Source organism: Sylvia atricapilla, chromosome 27 (genome assembly GCF_009819655.1).
Source record: "Sylvia atricapilla isolate bSylAtr1 chromosome 27, bSylAtr1.pri, whole genome shotgun sequence".
In the NCBI taxonomy this organism is placed as follows: domain Eukaryota; kingdom Metazoa; phylum Chordata; class Aves; order Passeriformes; family Sylviidae; genus Sylvia; species Sylvia atricapilla.
Window position 1 is genome coordinate 3579154 of NC_089166.1, and position 20516 is coordinate 3599669.

A 20516-nucleotide genomic window follows, 5' to 3' on the forward strand; every position below is an offset into this window, starting at 1 on the left:
CCTCCCTCCTGCTGCACCTGAGAGGGGGAGGAGAAGGGAAAAGCAGGAAAAGCTCCGAGCGCTGGAGCTTTTTTGGGGGGCACACAGGTACATGAAGGGGTGAAGCGGAGGAGGGGCTGGGGCTGAGGTGAAGGAATTGGAGGTGATGAAAACTGCACCTGGTGAGGCAGGAGCTGGGCTTGAGGCAGGGGACGGGGCCGGGCCTGGGCAGCTGCCCGCAGCAATGGGGGAGTCGGGCCTTTCCACAAAACCAGAGGGCCCGGGGGAGGGGAGGAGGGACACGGCTGTCCCAGCGCAGGTCGGTGGGAACAGACCGGGGGTAAAGCGGCAGCGCGAATGGGCTGGAAAGGTCCCACCAGGTTTAACCCCGGCCTGGCCGAACTCCTGCCGCTCCAGGGGGGAAAAACAGGCTTTAGCAGGGAATGGAGTTCAGGGGAATGGGGCGAGAGGACAGGGACGTCCCCAGCGCTACCAGCGCAGGTGAGGTGGTGTAAAATCGGCGGTGAAAGCGGCCGAGGGAGCTGCTGGAGGGGCGATCACACCGATTTTATCCCCCCCGCCCCCAGCTCTGGGGCAGCAGCGGGGGGAAGGAAACGAGCCAGGGCCACTTGCTCAAGAGCCCGGGAGCCAGCGGCTCCTTCCCTGTGCCATGACATCACCGCAGCGCCGGGGGAGGGGGAGCGGGGATCCTGCGGGATCCGGCGGGCCGGGATGGGGCCGGGCCCCGCGTCCTCCCCCGGCCCAGGCGCCGCTTCCCCGCCGTTTCTGTCCCTGCGAGTCCCCCTCCGTGATCCCCACGTTTTCTCCCGGGGCACGACGCGTGTCCGATGGCACCGACGGCGGTCCCTCACGGCCTTAGCTCGGTGAAATGCAGCTCCTGGCACCTGGTTCGTGGGAAAACCTTGATCCAAAGCGATATTCTCAGTCAGGTTTTGCCCTCATCCACTTAACCCGCACCTGTCAGGTTCAAGTCCCTGGAATAAATGTTTTCTCTGCAAATGCTTAAAAAATACAACATAAAAAAATCCAAGCCAAACAAGCCAACTAAAAGGACCATAATGATCAACTCCCCAACCTACTCTGCTCTCATCAACTTCTGCTTTAGTCTGTGCTGTTTAACGACTCTCCCTAGGAACCAGGTTATCCACATCTCAAGGGCTCATTGCAGCTCCTGTGCCCAAACCTCCTGCAGACACAGACCAGTGACAGTCAGGGACCTTTGAAACCTGTGAGTGGATCAGTAATGGACAGGGAGCTCATCCATGCTCCTACCTTACCACGGGGAGAGTTCTCCATCCCAATCCTTCCCACAAGCTCTGGAGCAGAGGAGCTGACGGGAGCTCAGCTGTGAGCACGGACCCCACGGCAGCAGAGATCAGCACAGCTTGGCTTGGGACCGAGAGGCTGCAGTCATGGAATGGTTTGGGTTGAATGTGACCTTAAACACCATCAAGTGCCAACCTCTGCCATGGTGGGAAAGTCCTGGTACAGGTTCCCAGAGCAGCTGTGGCTGCCCTTGGATCCCTGGAAGCATCCAAGGCCAGGCTGGATGGGGCTTGGAACAACCTGGAGCACGTGGTGTTGCTGCCATGGCAGTGGGTGGAATGCGATGGGCTGTAGGGTCTCTTCCCACCCAAACCATTCCATGATTCTCTGGACAGGGATGCCACTAGGTCAGGCAGGAGTCACCTCCCCAGGGCTCCCTGGCTGTGGGAGGGCAACAACCACGCTGGATTTGGGGCACTTGGAAACACAGAGCATTGGGAGACCCTCTAGCAAAGGGCCTTCCTTGCTCCTCCCCTCCCAAGGGTTTTGTTTTCAGAGGAAAGGGCTGAAATTCTGCCCTGGGGAGATGCAGAAAGTCCTGGAGAGATGCAGAAATTACAGCATCAACACCAACAATGGAGACTGCTCCATCCCACATGTGGGAATGGCCTTTCTCCTAGGACAGAAGCACTGCAGGGACAGAGCAGTTCCCTGGAAACACTGCAAATCCAAGAAGGAAGTATCGGTTAATGCCACAGCCTTGGGGTGAGGCAAGCCCCAAATGCTGCCCTGTGACACAGCAGCCCCTTGGAGTCACTCCTGGTGCTCTTTCCACAGCACTCCAGGCCTGAGCCCAGTAAATCCAGTGGCCAGGGACCCAGTAAACCCATGCCAGGGTTACAGCCAGGGCCATGGCTCTGGCAGCCCCACTGTGCCCTGCCACCACTTCACCTGCACTAACTGCACTCCCCTTCACTGGCTTCACCTTCCCAGGATAAGCTCACGAAACCACTGGGATTTTCCTGGTGACTCTGGGTGACACAAGTGGCATTTTGGCAAAACAAGAGGACAATCTGCAGCTGGTGGGGCCATCACTAAAAAACTGCAGCTCTTGGTGCATCAGCAACAGAACAAACCCTGGCTGGCAGCTCCAGCCCCTCAGGATTCCTCCCCTTCTGCTCCCCACAAGGCCTGGAACATCTGGGCAGGTGCAAAGCTCACAGCTCAAACCAAGTGTGACCCTCATTAGTTTGACAAAATCAGCTTGAAATTGCATTTTCAGCTGTCACAAGCATTTGAATACACACAGAGTAAACCTCCCAGCCCTGCAAATGCAGCTAGGATATAAAAATACCATGGAATCACAGAATGGATTGGGTTGAAGGAACCTTAAAGATCAGTTTCACCCCACTGCCATGAACAGGGACACCTTGCACTGTCCCAGGTTGCTCCAATTCCTGTCCAACCTCCCTTGGACACCTTCAGGGATGGGGCAGCCACCATCTTTCCATATGAAGCTTTGGAATTCAGGACCTGCTAAAGCAACATCCACAAATTTGTAACAACAAATATAATTTAAAAAAAATATTTCACCAAATGCCTAAATGTAAAATAATCTGGTTTTAACTGACTGACCTACGTCTGACAGCACAATCTGTACTTAAAGCAGAAGCCTCCCAAATCTCCCTGTTTTAAACCCAACCCCAGCCCCACAAATACCAGGGGATGAGCTGGTGTTATCGGCCTTTGCCGAGGCAAGAACGGGGCTGGGAACTGGAGCTCCACTGAGGAGCCATGGGGAGGCTGTGCCAGCTCAATCCCTCCCCAGCGCTGAGCACTTCCAAAAAAATGCTATTTTTAGTTTTTAAAGAGCCGAGTTTTGACTTCGCACGGGGAAAACAACGCTGCAGGTGCTTCCCCAGCCCTGGAGGGGCATCGCTCCCTCCGAGCCCGGGGTCTTTCGGCTTGGCTACCGCCCGAGAAGTTCCCCCGGGCCCTGGCAACAGCCAAACGCTTTTGTTTTGGAGTCTCGGAGCTCCCCGGCGGGGTGGCCATGTTAGCTGAGATCCACTGGATCCGGCCAGGATCCCTCCGGGAACCCCGCGGGGTTTGGTTGAAATGTGTGAAACAAAGGATTAAACACCAGGGATTATTTTTCCCCCACCCAAAACGCGGTGTATGAGGGGAGCTGAGGGACGGGACGGCGGCAGATCCAGCCTTCCAGACGTGCTTCCCGGCCCCAATTTCCATAAAAACTGCGCTGTTCCTCCCCTCCCGGCTCCGGGGGACCAGGCAGGGCCAGACCCGCACCAGATCGCGCCGCAGCTGTCGACAAACGTTAAAATACAATTTAACGCTAACGCTGAGAGAAAAACAGCCCCAGCCCCCGCCCAGTAACGCAGGTGCAGCCGGAGCCTTCCGGGCCGAGCCGGGCCTGTCCGCCCCACCGGCCCAGCCCCGGGGAGACCGCGCGGCTCCATGAGGCGCCTGGCGGCGCTGAGCTCCGGTCCCGGAGCGCTGACGGGGGAGCGGCCGGAGGCGCCGCGGCAGCGCCCCGCCATTAGCGCCAGCGGGGGCCCCACGCTCCGCCCGCGGGACAGAGCCTCGGCCGGGCCGCCCGCGCCGCCGGCTCGGGGCCGCGGAGGGAAGCCCTGTCCGCGACGGGAGTAGGCCCGGCCCGGCCCCTCACACACAAAATGGCGGCGGCGGCACCGCTCCCGTTCCGCCCGCCCGGCCGCCATAGTCGCCGTCCCGGTTCCGTCGCCCTGTCGCCAATCAGAACCCGCCGTACCCCTGGGTGACGGCTCGGCGAAGCCAATGGAAAGGCGAATGGCAGCGGAAGAGGCGGTGCATGTATCCAGCGCGAGGCATTGTGGGGGCTGTAGTCCAACCCGCGCGTCGCGCTGGCGGGGCCGGGGCAGTCGCGGACTCGCCGCCCCAGGACGCCCCGCGGCCCCGTGTGGCGGGCGCTGTGTCACGGCCGTGGGCGGAGGAACCGGGTCGCGGCCCGGCGCGGCTGGGCCCGGTCGTGCCGCGGGGGCGGAACAGCGCAGACCGCCGCCTCCCACAGCCCTGATGTCCCCAGGGGGCTCTGCAGGGCCTGGAGTCCCCGGAGCCCCTCGGCGGGGCGGGCAGGGCTCGTGGGGCTCCGGGACGGGGGGTTTTGGCCGCGATGGCGACACCGAAAGCCGGCTCTGAGGGCTGCTCAGGCGGCCTGTGCGGGAGCGGGGCAGGCTCCAGGGAGGGGCCTGCATCGAGGAGGCGACCCCAGCGCCTAAGGGGGATGTTGGGGCCCGAATGAGCGTGCCTGGCTCAGGAAGGTGCCCAGCTCTAGTCCAGGCTTTCTCTTGAGCCATCTAGCGTTTAACTCCGTAAGGCCTCTGTCCGCCAGAGCCGATCCCGGCCGGCAGCAGACGCAGATCAGGATCCCAATTCGCACACACAGATCGCAGTTAGATCCCAGCTGGCAGACACGTGTCCCCTCAGCACGGTGCGGCCTCACTGTGCTCAGGGAGTGACACTTCTCCCCCCAAACCACCCGTCTGCCCAAATCCAGCTCTGCCGAGGGCTCCTCCCAGGGTTATCTGGTCTCCATCTCACATCTCAAGGAGAGAAGTGGCCCGAAGGGCAAAGTCCATGAGATTTCCCAAGGCTTTCACGGGGATTTTTCCCCACTGGTAGTGTTCCTTGCTGACGGAGCCCTTTGGGTCACTCCGCTCCTTGAGTGGGGTGTGGACAGGGGGTTCAGTCAGCAGGAATTTTAAAGGAATAATGTGTCCTTGGGGGACTAGGACACATAAAAGGCAAAAGAAAAAGCAATACATTTTGCAAATGTAAAAAAATCACAAAAAAAAAAAATCAAACCCAATGCAAAAGGCCTATCACTGCAAACCTAAAAGGTCTCTCCCTTCAAAGTTGGTCATCTTGAACTCCCATTTTCTGGAGCAGGCTGGGCCCAGGCCCTGTCCCTGTGTGATTTTTGGGAAGAACAGTTCAGGGAATGAGACTGAGCAGCTACTTAAAGCATTTGGAATTGAGTTCTGATGTTACAAAAAACCCCCCAAAAAACAGGAGAGTTTTGTTTTTGGTGGTGGTGTTGTTGGGTTTTTTTGGTTTGGGGTTTTTTTTTTGGTTGGTTTTTGTTTGTTTGTTTGTTTTTCTGGGCTGGTAAATCCCCAATCATAATTTCTCCTCCCCATTATGTGATTTTAATGAGTGAGGGTTAATTGTGCCAAACGTTTTCCAGCCAGAGGGTTGGTGTTGAATATGGCCTGGCTCTTCCTAAGTGGGAAAGGGCATGGGGTGGTGTAAAGTGGGCCAAAGCTTAGGAATTGGGTGGGGAGGAAGGGGACAAATCCACTTCCCCCTGAACTGTCCCAGTATGACCAGTGCTCAGGGGGACAGAACCCTTTTTGCAGAGCTTGGGGGGCTGGTGACATTGGTGCCATATCCAAGGAAAGGAGCTTTCAGGCATCACCCTGGCATGGGACTGGGTGCCCCCAGCCCCTGGGGACTGTCCCTGTCCCCACAGGCCCAGGATGGGGGCACTGGACCCTCCAGAGGGTTTGTCCCTGTCCCCCACCCTGGTCTGTAGGGATCTTCCCAGGAGACAGCAGGGAGGCAGAGCCATGTGCTCTGAGAGGCTCCTGGGACATGGGGGGTGTTTCTGGGGTTCTCCCTGTGCTGACCCTACGAGCCAGAAAACACCCATTTTGGGGGGATTTCTCTATCAGGAGCTGTGGCATCAGCACTCAAGGCCACATCAGTCCCCAGCTAGCGCAGGTGGGGTTTGACTCCCGGCCTGTCCCATTTCCCGGGATTTTGTGCTGTCAGAGGAAACAGAGCCTGATGGCAGCCTCTTCAACCATGGAATCCCTTGCCTGTTCCTGCCTTTTCCTGCTTGTTCTGCCTTTCCCTGTCTATTCTGTACTTTCCTGCCTGTCCCTGTCCTTCCCTGCCCGTCCCTGTCCTTCCCTGCCAGCTGCTCCCTGAAGCAGAGCACAGGGGGAGCACGGAAGGGTTTGGAGGAGCCAGGAGCAGCCTGAGGTGCTGATAACCCCCACACCTCCGGGCGTTGGACTTATCTCTGAGGTCCAGCTCCGGCCCCTCCGTCACTCCCCTGCAGTGCCTTTAGCCACGGTGAGGCTCTCTGAGGTCCCATGGGTCATTATTTGTCACCCCATGGGGTTGTTGTCAAGATCCAGAGGCAATCCCACTCCCCAGGGCGCTTCCTGGCCGTGGGAGCACCATCAGTCCTGTCCCTGACTTGCTGCACCTCCCCAGGGCTGGAGGAACAGGTCCAAGGTCCTGAGGCTGCCTGGAGGAGCTGGATCAGCCCCACGCAGGGACAGGCTGATTCCTGAGCTGGTGCCAGAGATACTGTGGTTTATAGATCCAGATTGATTTGTTTTCCATGTATTTGGGTCTTTTCCAGCCATATTTTAGCTCCTCCACACCCTGGCTCACCCATGTCTGGCTGAGCATGACCAGCCCCGACTGCCACCCCTGGGGCCCCCACCCCTCGTGGCATCCCAAAGCTAGCGTGCCACAACCCTTTCCACACTCTCGGGAATGATTTTGGGGCAATGGATATTTGTACAGCCCTAATTCTGCAGAATGGGGTTTGACCCCAGCACTCAGCAGCCAGGACCCAGCTCCCAGCACTCACCATCCCAACTCCCACCTCCCAGTGCCCTACACCCAGCTCCCCAGCACTGAGCTCCCCGCACCCATACCCCAGATCTCCAGCTCCTGGCACCCCACATCCATCATCCAGCATTCCAGGTCCAAGCGTCCGTCACCCAGGATCCCAGCACCCCCAACTCCTCACGCCCTGGATCTCAGTGTTCCCAGCACTCCCAGGCATCAGCCACTGCTTCCAGCTCACTCCACCCAGCTCCCAGTGCTTCCAGTGCTCCCAGCACTCTCATCATGCATCAGCCATGACTTCCAGCACCTAACTTCCCACACTCATTTCCTTGTGTTTCCATTTCTACCAGCAGCCTGCAGCCAGCTCCAGCACTCCCAGCACTCATCTCCCAGTGTTTCCAAGTGCGTCCAGCACCCAGCTCTTCACACCCATCTCCCAATGCTCCCAGTGCTCCCAGTGCTCCCAGTGCCGGCCGCTCCCCCGCCCTCGAGCGCTGCGGGGGCCAGAGCCGGACACGTGTGCCCCCGGCCCCTCCCACCGCCCCAATAAGGGAATGGCCACGCCCACCGCACTGCGCAACCCGCCGGGCTCGCCCAACTCTGAAGCCCCGCCCCCGAATGCCCCGCCCCTTGCCATAGCCCCGCCCCCAGCGCGTGCGCAGCCGGCCCCGCCCACCATCAGCGCCTGTTAGTCCCGCCCCCCGTGTCCCCCCCACGTCCCCCCATGTCTCCCGGGTGTCCCCTTCCGCCCCCCCGTCCCTCTCTGTGCCTCCGTGTCCTCCAGGTGTCCCCAGAGCTTCCCAGGTCCCCTGTCCCTCCGTGTGTCTCCATCCTTGGTGTCCCTGGTGCCCCCATCGCTGGTGTCCCTCTGTGTCTGGAGTCCCCCCGTCTGTCCCCATGACCTCTGTGTTCCCCATATTCCTCCGCACGTCTTCTGCATCCCCCATCTGCTCCATGACCTCTGGGGGCCCTTGTGGCTCCCATGTCCCCCTGTCCCCAGTGTCCACTGCCTTCCCTGTGTCCCCTTCATGTTCCCCTGGTCCTCCCAAGGCCTCGGAGTACCCTTCTGTGTCCCCGTGTCCATGGTGTCCCCTGTCTTCATGTCCTTCATGTGCTCCCATATTCTCCATGTGCCACTGTGCTCCCTGTGCCTCCCGAGTCCTCAGTGCCCTCCATGTCCCCATGTCACCTCTGTCCCACACACATCTGGCACATGTACTGAGTCTTCCTTGCCAGGGAAATAGGGAGCAGGGGCCGTGCCCCTGGGATAACAGAGAGCAGGGATCGTGTCCCCCTGAGGTCATCGAGGGAATCAAGGACAGACGGACACCCAGGACCCACTGATGTAACCCTGTCCCCCTGTGTTGTCACTCAACACCAAGGTCCACAGCTGAGCCCTGCGGTGACACCCTTTATTGTAGGACCTAGAAAAAAGCAGAGGCAGCTGAATCTGCACAGAGGGTCCTGACTCAGCCCAAAGTGGCAGTTGGGTGAGGGGGCGGCACGGGTGGTCAGGGTGAACTGAGGGGGTCTGGTGGGCACCCCATGGGCAGCACGAGTGGGCTTGGGATTGGGGGGTCACCTGGGAATCCCATCCCGGCCGTGCCAGAGGATCCCCCAGGCACATGGGGGTAACTTGATTCCCAGAGCAGGAACACGTGGCTGTCTGGGTGCAACTACTAATGATTAATTAATTTGATTAATTAATTAATTTTATGAGGCACAAGGAGAGGGTGTCCATGGTGGGTAAGGCACCGCTGGACATTTTGGTTGGGCCACCTTCCCAAATCCGAAAGCAAAGGGGTGTGACAGGGCCGGGTCAGTGGTCAGTAAATGAAGTGCTGTCGGTAACGAGACAAACCCAAAGGACGGATTGATCCGCTCGTCGATGCCTGGACCAGCAGCCAGCTTTCCCTGCTGTTGATGTCCCATGGATGTGATGCTCCGTCCAGAGGGAATGTGGCTCCCGAGGGATTCACCCTCCAGCCAAGTGCTCGATCCCGCAGGGACGTGGGTGCTGCCAGCCCTCCACAGATCCCCCAGACCTCCAATCTTTGTCCCCTCCTGGCCTTTTCCTGCTCCTGCTTCCGCCGTCACCGGGCCCAGCGTCAGCCCAACACTGACATCAAGCGGCTGCCGGCATCCCTCGCGTTCCCGGGCCGTCTGCTGTCCCCGTGTGCCGGGGGCTGCCCCGGACCGGCACCGGGCGCCTCGGGAGCCGCGGCCGCTCCCCGGGCGGGCGGGATGCATCCAGCCGTGCTCCATCTGCCTGTCCCCAGCCAGGCCACCCCCGTGTGTCCTACCCTGTCCCCGGCAGTCGATATCCCAGCGGGGTCGAGCTGAGCGCCGGCGGCACCGGGAGCCCGGAGCATCCGCACATCCCGCAGCCCCGGGGGGGACCCTGCCCCCGGCAGCCCCGGGCCCAGCTCTGCCCCGCCGCCGGCAAGGTCGCGGTGACAAAGGCACAGCGAGGCCGTGGTGACCCCGCCATTGCCCTGGGGACATTTGTCCCCTACTCCCTGCCGGAGACCGTGGACTTTGTGCCGAGCTGGGAGCGGCACTGGGACACGTCTGGCGGCGCTGGCACGGCCCCAAATCTCCCCGAGACCTGGCTCCGGACAGCAGGTAACCCCAGGTGACACCCCCTGTGCCCCGCCACCGGCCTCCCCAGGCATTTCGGGGCCCTGTGCGGTACCACTGCCTGATCCCCCGATCTAGAGTCAGCTCCGGGAGGAAATCGCGGTGTTCTTCCCGTTGTAAATCTGGGCAAACTGGGCAAACGGCAGTGCCGGGCGCCAGCGCAGCCGCACGCTCCTGCTTTGGGGGGATAAAAGTTGGGGACACACATTTTTCCTCTAAACCATCTGCTTTGGAGGCCCGGAGGAGTTTGGCAGCTCTCCATTCGCCTTGGTCCCCACTTCCCCGGGGCCGGGGCCGGGGCCGAGCTCTCCCGGGAAGCCGCAGCCCAGGGCCTGTGCTGGGGACAGCGGTGGCTCCGCTGGGATATTGGCTGCAGGTGCAGCAGGGACGGGGGGGCAGCTGTGGGTGCTCAAGCCCTCTGCGAGAACCCACCCATGGGTGGGACGGAGGCGGGGGTTGGCCGGAGCTGCGGATTTAACCCTTGAGAGGTCGCAGATTCTGCACAGGAGTTGGGAGGGCAGAGCAGGGCTCTTGGCTGTGTAACGAGGTGTGTCAGGTCTCTGCAGCCCCTGCCTGCCCTGGGTTCCTGTGCCTGAGCTCTGCGTGTTGCAAAGCCGTGGCCCTGCACGGTGCTAAAGGAGGCTCTGGGGCACGATCTGGGGACAGCCCGTGGGTGATGGGGGTTGTTTATCCCCCAAGTCCGGAAGCACTCTGCTGGGAAGGAAAGGGAGGGGAGAGCCAGGGCCGTTCCCAGCTCTGCTCCCAGCTGGACCCTGAGACATCCCCATTCGTGTGGTCCCGGTTGTCCTCAACCTCCAGCATTGCCCCCTCCCTCTCTCCCCAGCTCCCCGGGGGCTCTGCAGTGACTGGGAGAGGTCAGGGACCCGCAGGTGGCCTGGGACCGGAGGGACTGGACAGTGGCAGGTCAGTGCTGTGGCTCTCGGGTTGGGGTTTGGGGGCTGTTGCCTGACACACTCGGGTGTCACTGTCTGTCCTCCCAGCTTTTCTGGGGACAGAGCGTGGAGGGGACACGTAAGGAAACAGCTCCTTTGCCCTACAAGTGTGATTTTCCTGGGGATTTCCTGGCTGATGTAAGACAGTGCATGGGGAAAAACATTGGCTTGGAGCCTAAGGCGCTCCTGGGAAGGGGCTGTGCCCATCCAAAAAGGGGTCTTGCTTTAGAATCTGGCTTGGTCCCTTTGGGTCCATCAAGAGAGACGCCCTCAGGGGGGATGGGGAGTGTGGGTGCCAGTGGAGCCATGCCGGTGGTCTCCTGTGGCAGGGGGAAGGTGCAGCGCCCCAGGGAGGAGCTGGAGCAGCGACAGCCATCGCCTGGCCCAGCACCTGGGGGACACATCCAGCACCTGTCCTGACTGTGCCAGCACTCTGTGAGGAGCCAGTGGCAGCGCCATGTCCCAGGCAGGAGGTACAGCAGAGCCCTGGGTCTGTCCCCAGGGAGGCACAGGGGACCCCAGCAATGGTGTGACCCACATCCATCCCCCCTATCAGCATCCATCTCCATCCCATTCTGGCCCCATTTCTCTTGGTTTTTTGATCCTAAAAGTACCTTTCACCCCAAACTTGACTTGCAGATTGCTGGGCTGCCCCAGGAGCTCCTGTCCCCATGTTCTCCCCAGGTGCTATCCACACTATGTGGGGAGGGTGGTTGGTCCAAATGGAGCATGGGGGGCTCAGAAATTAGACCTGGAGGGGAAGACAGGCCCCTGATCTCCAAAGCATGGGGGATCCCTGCATGGCCCACTTTAATCCATCCCCCAGCAGCTGAGGAGGCCTTTGAACACCGTGATGTGGTCATCAACAGCCAGGACAAGGTTTCGGATGTGTACACGCAGCTGGAGAAGCTGGGGGAGTAAGTGAGGGTCCCGTGTCCCCACCACCTGGGGATGGCCTGTGGCTGTCCATGTGCAGCCTTGGGGGTGCAGGTGGGTGATGGTGGCTCCTCCATCCCTCATCCTCCCTCTGTCCCAGGGGGAAATTTGGGACAGTGTACAGGCTGCAGGAAAAGGCCACCGGCAAAATCCGGGCTGGGAAATATTTCCGGACACGCACAGCCAAGGAGAAGGAGGCGGCTCGGACTGAGGTGGAGCTGATGAACCTCCTGCATCACCCACGCCTCGTGCAGTGCCTCGATGCCTTCCAGGGCCCATCCCAGCTGGTGATGGTGATGGAGTAGTGAGTGGGGAGCAGTCAGGTTTGGGAGCTCTGCCAGGGGAGCACTGAAGGGGGGAAGCCCCCTGTGCTGTGGGGTGGATGGGGAACCTGGTGACTGGAGTTCTGAGTGGTGAGGTCCTCCCAGAGCGCTGAGTCTGGGTTCTCTGGTGGGGCTTCCCCTCCTCGGGGCTAGCAGATCCCAATGGGATGGCAGGTGGGGAGGGGTCCCTGCGCCATGGGGTGCTGGTGTGGGATGGATGGATACCCCGCAGTTCCTGGAGATAAGGGTGGAGAGATGTCCCCAGCGTGCTGGGTCTGGGTTCTCTGGTGGGGCTTCCCCTCCTCTGGGCTGGTGAGACCCCCGAGGGTCCCCAGCACCTCGCTGTCCCCAGCGTGGCCGGTGGGGAGCTCTTTGAGCGCATCGTGGACGATGATTTCGAGCACACGGAGCCCAGCAGTGCGCAGTACGTGCGGCAGATCCTGGAGGGGCTGCAGTTCATGCACGGCCAGGCCATTGTCCACCTCGACCTCAAACCCGAGAACATCGTCTGCGTCAGCCCTGGCAGCCACTGGATCAAGATCATCGACTTTGGCTTGGCACGGAGGCTGGGTGAGCAAGAAGGGGCTCCTGGAGGTCCAGGGCAGGGGGTGTCACTGTCACAGGGACAGGATCTGGCCTGGCACAGCAGCAAGACACTTGGTGTCCTCCTGCCCGGGACACCAAATGGCCCTTCCTGATAACCCCACAGCTCTGGGCAGAGCTGTGTCCCCAGTCCTGCTGCTGAGGTGGAGACCCCCAAGGCCTCTGTGCCTTGTTTGGCTCTCTGAGATGGCCTTGGAGGGTGGCAGCTCCACCTGAGCACAGGGGCTCATCCCCCTGGGGTGTGTTGGTGTGTCCTCTGCCCTGGACACCTGTCCCAGAGAGATCCCAACTGGCCTCCTGCATCCTCTCTGCAGCTCCAGAGACCCCTGTGAAGGTGCTGCATGGCACCCCCGAATTCATGGCTCCAGAAGTGGTCGCCTTTGAGCCCGTGAGCTTCTCCACAGACATGTGGAGTGTTGGTGTCATCTGCTACATCCTGTGAGTGCCCTCCTGGGCAGGGCAGGCTGGGCTGGAGGGACCTGAGCTGTCACTGATGCCCTGGGGTCACCTCTTCAGGCTGAGTGGGGAGTCACCCTTCCAGGGGGACACCGACATGGAGACACTGAGCAATGTCACAGCTGCCCAGTGGGACTTTGAGGAGGAGACCTTCTCGGAGATCTCCCAGCAAGCCAAGGACTTCATCAGCCAACTGCTGCAGAAGGAGCCCCGGTAGGGCCTGGGGCTGGCTGGGGGCAGCTCAGCTGCAGCTGGGCTGGATTTTGGAGTGCTGAGGGGGTGGGCAGGGGAAAGCTCGGCCTGTTTGGTGGAGGGGACACTCCAGATGAGGGTCTGAGGGTGGAGCAGTGACCTCCCTCTGTGCTGCAGCCGGCGGCTCCCCAGTGCAGAGGCTCTGCTGCACCCCTGGCTGCAGCAGCCGCAGCCCAGCAGTCCCAAGGTGCTGTCCAAGGAGAGGATCAGGCAGTTCCTGGCTCGTCGGAAGTGGCAGGTACCTGGTGGGATGATGGGGACATGGGGATGGCTCTGTCTGAAGGGCTCAGTGCCCGTTCTCTTCCCTCCAGAAAACAGGGAAAGCCCTGCTGGCTCTCAAGAGGCTGACCCTGCTGTCCCAGAGCCTGGAGGGGAAGGCATCAGAGGCTCAGGATGAGGAAGGTGATAGCCCCTGAGGCACCATTCCCAACCCCCCCCAGCCCATTCTTTCTGCTTTGCCATCTCCACCTTGTGCTCCTGGGCAGCCTCCTCCTCTTTTTCCTTCACCCTGGGTGCACTAAACACCCAGGCACAGCCCCACAGTGGCATTTCTGCTCCAGGGCCCACCCAAGGTTCTCTCCATCCTCATCCCTTTGGGGTGGTCTCTGCTGCAGCCCACTCTGTGTGACCCAGGACTGACCCCCACGGGGGCCTCCTGTGCCTCTCTCCAGCACAGAGGAGAGGTTGGATCCAGCCAGCTCCTCACCATTCCCTCTGCCCACCTCCTGCAGGCCTGGACTGCAGCCTGGAGAAGGAACAGACTTCTGGAGCTCTTCCCCAACGAGGTTCCAACCCCTCAGAGCTGCTGCCAGACCAGGAGGAGGAGGATGGTGGGAGCCCTGCAGCCTCAGGGCAGTGACAGTGTGGCCCTGTCACCCCCATCCTGGACCACCTAGAGATGGGGATGGTGCCCAGTGACCTGGCCAGCCTGGGGCAGACCCAGACCCCTGTGGGTGACCTCTGGGGTCCCTGCAGGGAATCCAGGCACCTGCCACAATAAAACACTGACAATCTCTGCACTCCCTGTGCTGGTCCTATTTTCCCTAAACTCACTGGGAGAGGTAGGAAAGAGCTTCTCAAGCTATGCCCACCCTTTGGGAGCTGGGATCAGGCTCTGGGCCACCTGGGCCACCAGCCTTGTCCCCTCCAGGAGTGATGGTGGCCCTGGGCACAGCAGCTATGAGTGTCCCTTCCTTACTGGGGGGTTGGCATCATGTCCTGAGCTCACATGAGCCAGGATCAGCCTTGAAGCCTCGGGTCTCCATTTCTGGGCCAACTCTGGTAGCAGCAGGGCTGGAAACTGCTGTGAGACCTCCAACCTTGGCCTGAGGAGGCAGAACTCAGTGTCTGGGAGGCCTGGGGAAGAACAACCCGAGGCACCAGGATGTGCTGGGGGATACCCAGCTGGGCCAGAGCCTGGGGAGTCCTGCTGGGCACGGGGGTGACCATGGACCATCAGTGTGCCCTTGGGAAAAGGTGGTGGATGGACTCTGGGCTGCAGGAGGAGCGTGGGATCATTCCCAAATTCACTGAGGCCACTCCTGCAGGACTGTGCTGTGTTCTGGGGGCCCCACAGGGACAGTTTGATGAAGGATGAGGGAAAAACTGGAGTCCCTCACCCTCGAGGAATGTCTGGGAGAGCTAGGATTGTTTAGGGAAGAGAAGGCTCAGAGGTATCTTGTCACCTCACATCAATACCTGAAGGGAGGATGAAACCAGGCTCTTCCCAAAGTCCATGGCCACCACCTGAAACACCACCTGACCCTCAGGAAAACACTTCTTTACTGCTCGTGGAGTACTGGCACGGGTTGCCCAGGGAGGTTGTGTGCTCTTCATCCTTGCAGATATTAAAAATCTGTCTAGGCACAGGCCTGGGCCCCTGCTGGAGCAGAGATGTGCACCAGGTGCCCTCCAGAGGCTCCTTCCAGCATTAACCGCTGTGTGATTCCAGGAAAACCCTCTTCCTGCTGAGGGCCTCCTGGAGGTGCCCTGGCTGCAGCAGCCCAGACCTGAGCCCAGGGTCCAGCTGTGCCAAATAATGCACGGCTTCCAGCCTTCCTCATGCTCTTCCTGCGGCAGGGCTGAGGAGGAAACTGATATTTTTATTAAACAGAACTGAATCCACCCACTCCATGGGGGGACACAGCTGAGGCTCTGCCTGGGCGCCACTCATGGGACAGCTGGAAGGGTCCCCAGCCCCGGGAGCTGGAGCAGGGATGACAAATCCGTGCTGGACAGTTTGCTGAACCCTCTGGAGGCTGGTCACAGTAGGAGCATCCACGGCCCCCAGGGATGGCAGAGCAGCCCCAGTGCCTGCACCCCTTGGCTGGGGGCACTCTGGCTCGTCTCTGCTCTTCTCTTTGGCTCGTGGGGAGGGATATGTCACCTCCCTGTCCCCTGGCTGTGGGACAGACTCTTCAGCTGCCACAGCCTTATCAGTGCCCAGGCCTGGCTGGAATTGTTGTGGCAAAAGCCTGTTCCTGTTAATAAAGTCCGTGGCTGATGGGTCCATGTGCCCACGGGAAACAGGAGAGCACTGGGGGGTGGCAGATTGTCACACGCCCTGCCCACGGCTTGGTGGCCTTATCTCTTGGTGGAAATGGAGGATGAAATTTAAGAAGGAGCTTTATTTGGAAACCTGTGTATGGACGTGCTGCTGGAGAAGGGGGAGCCCTTTTGGAAATCCCCAATGCTCCCTGGAGAAAAGGAGGCTCAGGGGGAACTTTCTGGCTCTCCACAACTCCTGGCAGGAGAGGGCTGGGAGGGTTTGGGCTCTGCTCACAGGGACAGGACAGTGACAAGGCCTCAGGGTGTACCAGAGGGGGTTTAGATTGGAGATTAGGGAAAATTTCTTCCCCCAAAGGGTTGTCCAGCCCTGGCACAGCTGCCCAGGGCAGTGGAGGGGTTTAAAAGCTGTGTGAATGTGGCATGTGGGGACACGGTCAGTGGTGGCCTGGGCAGTGCTGGGGAATGGCTGGACTTGATCTCAGAGGCCTTTTCCAACCTGGGTGACTCCAGGATTCCTCACAGCGTCCAGCAGCTGCAGGAGACATCCTGACAGAACTCACCTGCTTCTTCTTCCTCCCGTTTTCAGCAGGAGCCGTGGATTCCCTGCGCCAAGTTGGAGAAGAAACTCCTTAGAAACAAATAAACAAACAAAAATAGTCCATATTCTGCCCACAGCATTTCCCATCCCGCAGTAACAGAGGGAGGCTGAGGAGCCCCTCTCCCACATCACATGCAGGTTTTTCCCTGCTATCTATTCCATGTTTTCCTCGTTACACAGATTCCAAACCCATCCCTCGGGAATGGTGCTGAATGTGCTCAAGCTGCAGATGATAAGCAAACACCAAGTTGCGTATAACCAATCCCCTTGATGAGCTATTTACTATGTGACACTACCAAAATATTTCTGGTTGGGAACAATGTTCTTCCTCTGTTTTCTAAACTCCTCGTGGCCCTGAAAATCCAAGTCCCAGGATTCCAGGCATGAACTTTTTCTCTCTTAGCCTATCTTTATTCTGTACAAATCTGATTTACCTACAGAAGAAGCTTATTTACTGGCAGAAAACAAGTGCTCCTTCTCCTTCTGCTGCTTGCCATGGCGTAACACATTAAACTCTGCAATTCAGGAAGGAATGGAGAGTGAATTATACCTGGAACTCATTACAGCCACTGTGAAATTCAGCAGGGCTGAAAATAGAATTCTAATCTCAGGATCTCAAAGGCAAAGGAATTAAGATCTTGTCCTTCCATCAGGACAGACTCTTGGGTTGGTCTTCACTTCAGCCAGACAACCTCAGAGAATGTCCTCAAATCCTCAGGAATCTTCCATGGGGGCGGAAGAGATGAGTGATGTCCCCTGGGGAATCTTGAGAAGTGGTTCCTACCTTATCTCAGGTATCTTATCTCAGGTATTTCAGGTGCCTCCAGGTCCTTGAGGAACATGAGGTGGGGTCAGCTTTCCAAAAATCCCCAAGTTTCTGGAGCTTTACCCTATCAGATCCTTCAGGGGATCAGATAACCTGGGGCTGCACAACTGAACCTGGGAATGCTTGTTTGGATGAGGGAATATTGCCTGGGTATCTCTAACATCAAGAAATAGGGGGTTGTTTTGGGGACCTGCAAATGCAGGGGGGAAAAAAAAATCCATTCCTGCTTGTGTTTTCCAGGGAATTGAAATTAATTAAGAAAACAAACTTAGGTGTCTGAATTCACCCTTAATGTAAAAAAAGTAGCCCTGGGCACATACTGAAGATGATTATTTGAATGTGCTGTTTCTAGAATGGTTTTTTAAGGACTTTTATCACAGGAAGAGACCAGCCCTGGGCTAATTGGAGTTGTCGATTAAACACCCTCATGTTCCAAAATCCAGGGAAGCAGTGGAAGGAGAGAAGACACGGGAGTACGAGGACAGGGTGGTGAAAGGATGTGGGGCAAGGGACCATCCTTGTCCACGTGGACAAGGCAGAGGTGAGGGTGGCTCGATGGAGGGAGAAGCTGTGCGTGGGGAGGGAACATCAGGAACGCCTGAGCTGGGGTGAACTCACCTCCCAGCGAAGCTCCCCAGGTGAAGAGCACACCCGGTGGGCTGTCCTCACTTCCCAAAGGTCCCAGCCAGGTTCTGAGGGGTCAGGAGGCTCTTTGAGGTCACAGGAGCTCCAGAACCATCGCCCCAAGGTGCAGCAGCCCGGAGAAGAGCAGTGAAGTCCCCCCACCACCCACGGGTGGTTTCCTGTCTCCGGAGACATCCCAGTGCCTGGGGCTGGGATGAGGGGCGGGCAGGACGCTCCCCCAGCTCATCCTCCTGTGTCACTGCTGCAAGGACTGCCCTGTCCCAGCTGCACCAAACACCTCCAGCAGCCCAGATCCAGCCTGGGCTCTCTGTTTGCAGCTCGGTTCCCGCGGGAATCAGCAGAACCCGAACCCTCCCCTGCAAAGGGCGCGGAGCCCGGTCCCTGCGGCACAGGGCCGTGTCACAGCCGGCTCCCCCAGCCCTGCCCGCAGCCAGGACATGGTACTGTTGGCCTGGCCCTGCTTCTGCTGGGGCTCCAGAGCCTCAGCCGACCTCTGCACCCGGATCCTCGCACCCTTTTCCAGCCGAGGTCAGGAAGGTGTTGCCTGAATGCTCCCACAGCGCTCGGGTTTCGTCCCAAACCGGCTGCTGTGGCTGCCCCAGCCCTGCCAGTGTCTGAGCACAGGGCTTGGGGCCACCCGCTCTGGTGGCAGATGTCCCTGCCCATGGCAGGGGGCGGGACTGGACGCTGCTTAAGGCCCATTCCAAACCAAACAATTCCATCATTCCATGATCCTGGCATGCAGCAAGGTGCTCCTTGGAGTCCCCACAGTCCCCTGTCCCCCAGCAGAGCCTGTCCCCAGTGTGGGATGGTCCAGAGGACAATATTCTCCCCTGGACACAACCCTGGGTGGCTGTGCCTATGCCCACAGAGGACTGCAATGCCTTCCCTTAAAATCCTGGATCCCGAAATGAAATGTGAAATATTTAACGAGAAGCTGAAATATTTAACAAAAGAGATTTTGACTGCAAAATTGGAGCCTTGGAATATCAGAACAACCTCAAATATGGGTGACCCCAATTTTGGTGCTGCTGAGCTGTCCATGAGTCCTCTCCCAGCTCCCAAATCCCCAGGGACGACGGGATGGACACAGTGTCACTCCCACTCCAAGGGAAGTGGTTCCTGCCATCCTCACGTGTCCCCTGCCCCGAATTTGGGGTTTGAGAGGGTGGGGGAGGTTGGCAGAACAGGCCCAGCGTGTTCCCCCAGTCGCTGTGGTGCTGTGGGTGACACCTGGCAGGTCCTGCCGGGCCGGAGGTGCCGCGGGAGCCACACAAAGCGTCTGGCCTGGGGCTGGGCAGGGGCTTCAGACCACGGCGGGGCCTGGGGCTGCTGGGTCCCCTCTGGGTCCGTCCCCAGCCCTCAGCTCCTCTCTCCTCCAAACCTAGCTTTGAGCAAATTTCACCAAAACTCAGTGAGTCTCACCCAACCTCGGTGAATCTCACCGAATCTCACTTAATAGCACCAAATCTCCCCAAATCTCCGTGTCTGTGACTGAAGCTCACCGAATCTCAGTAGCCCTGCCCTGTGCAGTGTCCTGGCACCGGCTCCGTGCTCACGGCAGGATCCCGGCGGTTCCCGGGGTGCTCCATGCAGGCAGAGCTGTGTGTCGGCGGGGTGGATCCACATCTGGGTGCCCGTGCCCGGGGTGATCTGTGGCGCCCCTGGGACAGCGGGGGGACACTGTGGGTGCCAGCCCAGCTCTGTCCCCTTTGCCTGTGGCAGGGCAGGAGCCTCCCGGACTGTTGGGCTGTGTCGCCGTGTGTCCCCACCCAGGTGGCCAGGTCCCCACTCGGCTCCCGTGAGCTCACCCGGGCTCAGTGTCCCCCCTGTGCCCTCCCTTCTCCCGCTGCCTGTAAAAAACGTGAGGGATTACACTCAGAAGTAAATAAGTGAATAAATAAACAAAATGAATAAGGTTAAAAAGTTGAAGGAAAATCAGTTAAAATAACGTAATAAATAGTAAGAAATCAAAGAGTACATAAAAGAAGAGAAATAAAATATAATCCGATTATGAAAATAAATAAAATTATATAAAATAGTGATAAATTACTGTAAAATGAAAGGAAAGTCAAACAAAAAGCCTAAATAAATAAATAAATGTAAATGTTAAAAGAAAATAAATAATAGAATGAAATAAGACTGAAATAAAATAGTTAAATAAAAGGTAATGATACATACACAGAACATAAAAAATTAAGCAAAATTTGATTAAATAAATAGAATAAAAGCAAATTTAAAAATTAGAATAAAAATTAAATTAAATAAATAAAGCAAGAGAAAATAAAGGGAAAACAGGAATAAAAATATTTTAAAAGTCAAATAACAAAAATAAAGACCTGAAGAACAATATTTTAAAAAAATTAATAAAAATGAAAATAAAATAAAATAAAAATAACTATAAAAAGCAAGACTAGAATAAAGTAGAAAAAAAGAAATTTAAGAATAAAAATTTAAAATAAAATAAAAATAAAAAATAAATAAAATGAAATAACAAAAAATAAAATAAAATAAAATAAAGTAAAATAAAATAAATAAAAATAAAAAATAAAATAAATAAAACAAAATAAAGTAAAATAAAACAAAACAAATAAAACAAAACAAAATAAAATAAAATAAAACAAAATAAAATAAAATAAAACAAAATAAAACAGAAATAAAATAAAACAAAATAAAACAAAACAAAACAAAATAAAATAAAATAAAATAAATAAAATAAAATAAAATAATAAAATAAACCAAAACCGAACCGATGAGCAGCAGCAAGCCCCGCCGGAGCAGCAGCGCTCCGCTCGCTCTCTGCAGCCGGGCAGGTGCCGGGCGGCCTGTGGCTGCGGCCGGGGCGGGGGCCGGGGGCGGGC

General features: G+C 57.7%; 1 protein-coding gene across 1 annotated transcript; it reads left to right on the forward strand.

Annotated features, from left to right (window-relative positions):
- The first annotated feature begins 10855 nt into the window (after positions 1-10855).
- On the forward strand, positions 10856-14096 carry LOC136372152 (myosin light chain kinase, smooth muscle-like). The gene is made up of 9 exons (XM_066336618.1): positions 10856-10981; positions 11335-11425; positions 11545-11748; positions 12120-12337; positions 12685-12808; positions 12887-13039; positions 13196-13316; positions 13390-13480; positions 13810-14096. The coding sequence occupies exons 1-9, from the start codon at positions 10966-10968 to the stop codon at positions 13935-13937; spliced, it is 1146 nt and encodes a 381-aa protein (XP_066192715.1). The 5' UTR covers positions 10856-10965; the 3' UTR covers positions 13938-14096.
- Positions 14097-20516: the final 6420 nt, after the last annotated feature.